Consider the following 4,397-nt stretch of genomic DNA (forward strand, 5'->3'; position numbering starts at 1 on the left):
TTTTTTTTATTCAAGTGCATTTTTTTGTTAGAGACTGAGAGTCCACTTTGTTAAACATTCTTTTAAAAATGAAAGTTTATTGATTTATTACTCTTACATATTATGGTTTTATAATTATTAGTTGTAAAACGGTCACCAGGCAATATTATCGTTTATCGCAATAAATTTTGAGACAACTAATCGTCCAGCAAAATTTGTTATCGTGACAGGCCTACAGATAATAGGCAATTCTATTTACATTACCATTTTTCTCCCTAAAACCCCGGAGGTAGTAAGACAAAAACCTTTTACAGAAACAGAACAACCCAACAGAACTCGACAGAACCGTCTCCGATGTCCCCCATCAGACGGACAGACCCCCGCCTCAGCAACAGGAGACATTAAAAGAGCTCTTAAGCTTCCTGAACTGGCATCGATAATAAAAATGAGCAATAATCTGTTTTCTAAACCAGATTTACAGTCATGTTTTATTCTGGGCCATATTTGTTTTAATCCGAAGAATATTATGTACAGATTGTGACAGACAAATCTCACTAGGTGATGTTTTAGATTATTTTTTATTACAGTAAATGCTTCTTATGAATAGCATCAAGCTTTCAAAGTACTTGAAATTAGAAAAAAAAGTTAGTTTTCAGAAAGAAATCAAAAAAGGTCCGATTTAAGGAAAACAAAAACTGAAAAAATCTGAGAAAACTAAACATTATTTTTCTAGTCCTGTTTTATGGAACCATGAAAACCAACCACATCCAAGTTTTTGTTAGTGAATTTAGAAGTGCTGGGAAGCAGATTTATTTATTTATTTTTTGTTATTTGGCAGCCTGAGAATATGTTAGTTACTGTAAATACATGAGGGAGGTTTGAACCTTGCCGCCAAAAAAAAGAAGAAAAAAAAATCAAATTCAACTTTTGATCACTTTCAGAAACCTCCACAAGCTTTAAACAAACAAAAAATTACAAAAAAATATTGCACATAAGAGAAGTAAAACAAAAATACACATTATTTTAGTATTATGTACAGTTGTGTGTCGGGTGTGTATCTACAGAAACTAAGAAAACTTATTACTTCACAACACAGGATCAACATCTGCTTCGGACGTTACTTTGGATTCAGTCTGATTCCGTTTTGCAAACACCTCACATTGGTGAATAGCCGAGCACACGGGTTGGTGAATACCCGAGCACACGGGTTGGTGAATACCCGAGTACACGGGTTGGTAAATACCCGAGCACACGGGTTGGTGAATACCCAAGTACACGGGTTGGTAAATACCCGAGCACAAGAGTGTACATGTGACAATAATATGAACAGACGCTTTCAGAGGCACACCTATAGTTTGAGTAGGTGGTGTTGGTTGACAGTAATCTTTATATTTTCATCAGAATCATTTTTGTGATTAAAAATATTCTGTAAACTCCTCGGAAGACTTTGTAAAAAGCTGCAAGTTTTAGTTTCCAAAAAACAAAAGACAAATATTTCCTGATTCTCTCTGATTTGGTCTGGGAGAAAAGCAGCACGTCTGTCCCGAGTCACACGCCCAACAATAGGTTGAGTTTTCCTTCCGAGGTTTGTGCTTCTGTTTGTCCTCCCTTCACCTGAAGCTCTTTGTCATAGAGTCTATAAAAGTAGGAGGTACAGCTTGTATCCTCCCCCTGGAAAACTTAAAAAAACAAATAATCAGAAAACCAAACGATACTCGACAGCAAGGTCAGGGTTCATATTTTATCATCCGTCATCTCCAGGAACTGGGCATACACGTCTCTGGAACACTCCCCCTTTTGGTTGAACAGGAACTTGTAGTAGCTGCCGTCTGCACAGATGGCTGGGGGGGGGGGGGGAGTGAGAGAGAGTGAGAGTGTGTGAGTGAGAGAGAGAGAGTGAGAGAGAGAGTGAGAGAGTGTGTGAGTGAGAGAGAATGGGTGAAAGTGTGAGTGAGTGTGAGTGTGTGAGTGAGAGTGAGTGAGTATGAGTGAGTGAGTGAGACAGTGAGAGTGAGAGAGTGTGAGAGAGAGTGAGAAAGAGACAGAGAGTGAGTGTGAGAGAGAATGAGTGAGTGAGTGAGTGAGTGAGTGAGTGAGTGAGAGAGTGAGTGTGAGAGAGAATGAGTGAGTGAGTGAGTGAAAGTGAGAGAGAATGAGTGAGTGAGTGAGTGTGTGTTGAGTGAGAGAGAGAATGAGTGAGAGAGTGATAATGTGAGTGTGAGAGACAGTGTGAGAGAGAGTGAGTGAGAGATTAAATGAGAGAGAGAGTGATAGTGTGAGAGTGTGTGTGTGAGAGAGTGTGGTAGAGTGAGATAGAGTGAGTGAGAGAGAAAGTGTGAGTGAGAATGAGAGAGTGAGAGTGTGAGTGAGTGAGAGTATGAGTGAGTGTGTGTGAGTGAGAGTGAGAGAGAGAATGAGTGAGAGTGTGAGTAAGTGAGTGAGTGAGAGTGTGAGAGTGAGTGAGTGAGAGAGAGTGTGTGAGTCAGAGAGGAGTGGGAGAGTGAGAGAATGAGTGAGAGAGAATGAGTGAGAGAGAGAGTGTGTGAGAGAGAATGAGTGAGAGAGAGAGACAGAGAGTGAGTGTGAGAGAAAGGGAGAGAATGAGTGAGAGTGTGAGTGGAGTGAGGGAGTGAGAGAGGTGAGTGAGAGAGTGAGAGAGAAAATGAGAGAGAGAATGAGTGAGTGAGTGAGAGAGTGAGAGAGTGAGTGAGTGAGTGAGTGAGTGAGTGAGTGAGTGAGAAAGAAAGGGAGAGAATGAGTGTGAGTGAGTGAGTGAGTGAGTGAGAGAGATAGATAGAGAATGTGAGAGAGTGAGAGTGAGTGAGTGAGTGAGTGAGTGAGTGAGTGAGTGAGTGAGTGAGTGAGTGAGTGAGTGAGTGAGTGAGTGAGTGAGTGAGTGAGAGAGAGAATGAGAGAGAGAGTGATGGTGTGTGTGAGAGAGTGATGGTGTGTGTGAGAGAGTGAGTGAGAGAGAGAGAGTGAGAGAGTGTGAGTGAGAATGAGAGAGAGTGTGAGGGAGAGAGAGTGAGTTGAGAGAAACAGTGTGAGAGAGAGTGTGTGTGAGTGAAAATGAGAGAGAGTGTGAGGGGGAGAGAGAGAGATAGTGTGAGAGTGAAAGAGACAGTGTGAGAGAGAGTGTGAATGTGAGAGAGAGAGTGAGAGTGAGTGAGTGAGTGAGTGAGTGAGTGAGTGAGTGAGTGAGTGAGTGAGTGAGTGAGTGAGTGAGTGAGTGAGTGAGAGAGAGAGAGAGAGAGAGAGAGAGAGAGAGAGAGAGAGAGAGAGGGAGAGAGAGGGAAAGGATGAGTCAGCAAACATAAGCTAGACAAGAAGAATCACAGTTTAGTAACATAAATGACAGAAAATCCTCAGCTCAGTACTGCAACCTCTATATGGACCATCAATTTTAACAAAGATTATTATAATTAATAAACTACAAAATTTAAACTGCATCATCTGAATATTCTGACTTTTTTGGATACAGGGTTGCAACTATTAAGGACTAGCAGCTTAACCACATTGTACCCACATCAGTCCACTTTGTACCTCAGCTGTTCAGCCAGTAGGGATGAATACTTTTTGAAAAACCCCAGATTTCAAAACAGAAGTAATAAAAACACAGATTTATTTATTAATCTCTTCCTTCCATCCAGCCTTTATCTTTACCTGCTTCTTCCTTTCCAGGACATTGGTGCCCATATCCAGCGGTCATTTTGGAAGTGGCAGGGTACACCCTGGACCCTGGCAAGTCTATCACAGGGCCACACTGAGACAAACAACCATTCACTCTCTCATACAACTGGAGACAATTTAGAGTTACCAATTAGCCTAGCRTGCATGTTTTTTGTTTGTGGTACAAAACCAGAGTACCTGAACATGCCAACTCTACCCACAGAGGTACCTGGCCAGGATTTGATCCAGCAGCCTTCTTGCAGAGAGGCAGCTCTACCAACTGAGCCCCCTCATTAAGCTCATAACATAATGTTTTGCTTAAAAACAAGCAGGGAAAACTCTGCTTTCTCAGCAAACATTTGCTTCAATGCACCTGCAGGGAGAATTTGGTCTACATTTGGGGCTACATAGACATATCTATTTTTAAACAAGTCTCTCTAGCTGAGCTGCTCAGTGACAGTCATAAGCTGCGTTTCCATTGACCATGAAAATGCGCAAATTAGAATTACGAAAATAAATTTGCTCAATGGAAACACGTCAATTTCGAAAAAAATTACGTTTTTCGACAAAATGTTTTTGCGCTAGGATGAGGTGGCATTTCAGCCGTATCAAAATTGTTTTTTTGTTTTTTTTTGCAAAACTGCAATGAAAACACTTTTATCGCATCACGGGAGTCACGTGATCAACAACCGTCTGTTTCTACTGGTGAAAAAGACGATGATGAAGAAGATAACAGGAAGTAGAAGTAG

The 4,397-nt window shown here is 41.2% G+C and overlaps 1 protein-coding gene across 1 annotated transcript in view; it reads right to left on the reverse strand.

Moving 5' to 3' along the window:
- Positions 1 to 538: 538 nt before the first annotated feature.
- Positions 539 to 4,397, reverse strand: part of wdr45b (WD repeat domain 45B) — a 25,492-nt gene continuing 21,633 nt past the window's right edge. Inside the window, exon 10 of the mRNA XM_014029613.1 lies at positions 539 to 1,820. Coding sequence (XP_013885067.1) covers positions 1,714 to 1,820 — 107 coding nt within the window. The 3' untranslated portion in view covers positions 539 to 1,713. The remainder of the gene's footprint in view (positions 1,821 to 4,397) is intronic.

The sequence above is a fragment of the Austrofundulus limnaeus genome, unplaced genomic scaffold (assembly GCF_001266775.1).
Source record: "Austrofundulus limnaeus strain Quisiro unplaced genomic scaffold, Austrofundulus_limnaeus-1.0 Scaffold927, whole genome shotgun sequence".
Taxonomy (NCBI): Eukaryota; Metazoa; Chordata; class Actinopteri; order Cyprinodontiformes; family Rivulidae; genus Austrofundulus; species Austrofundulus limnaeus.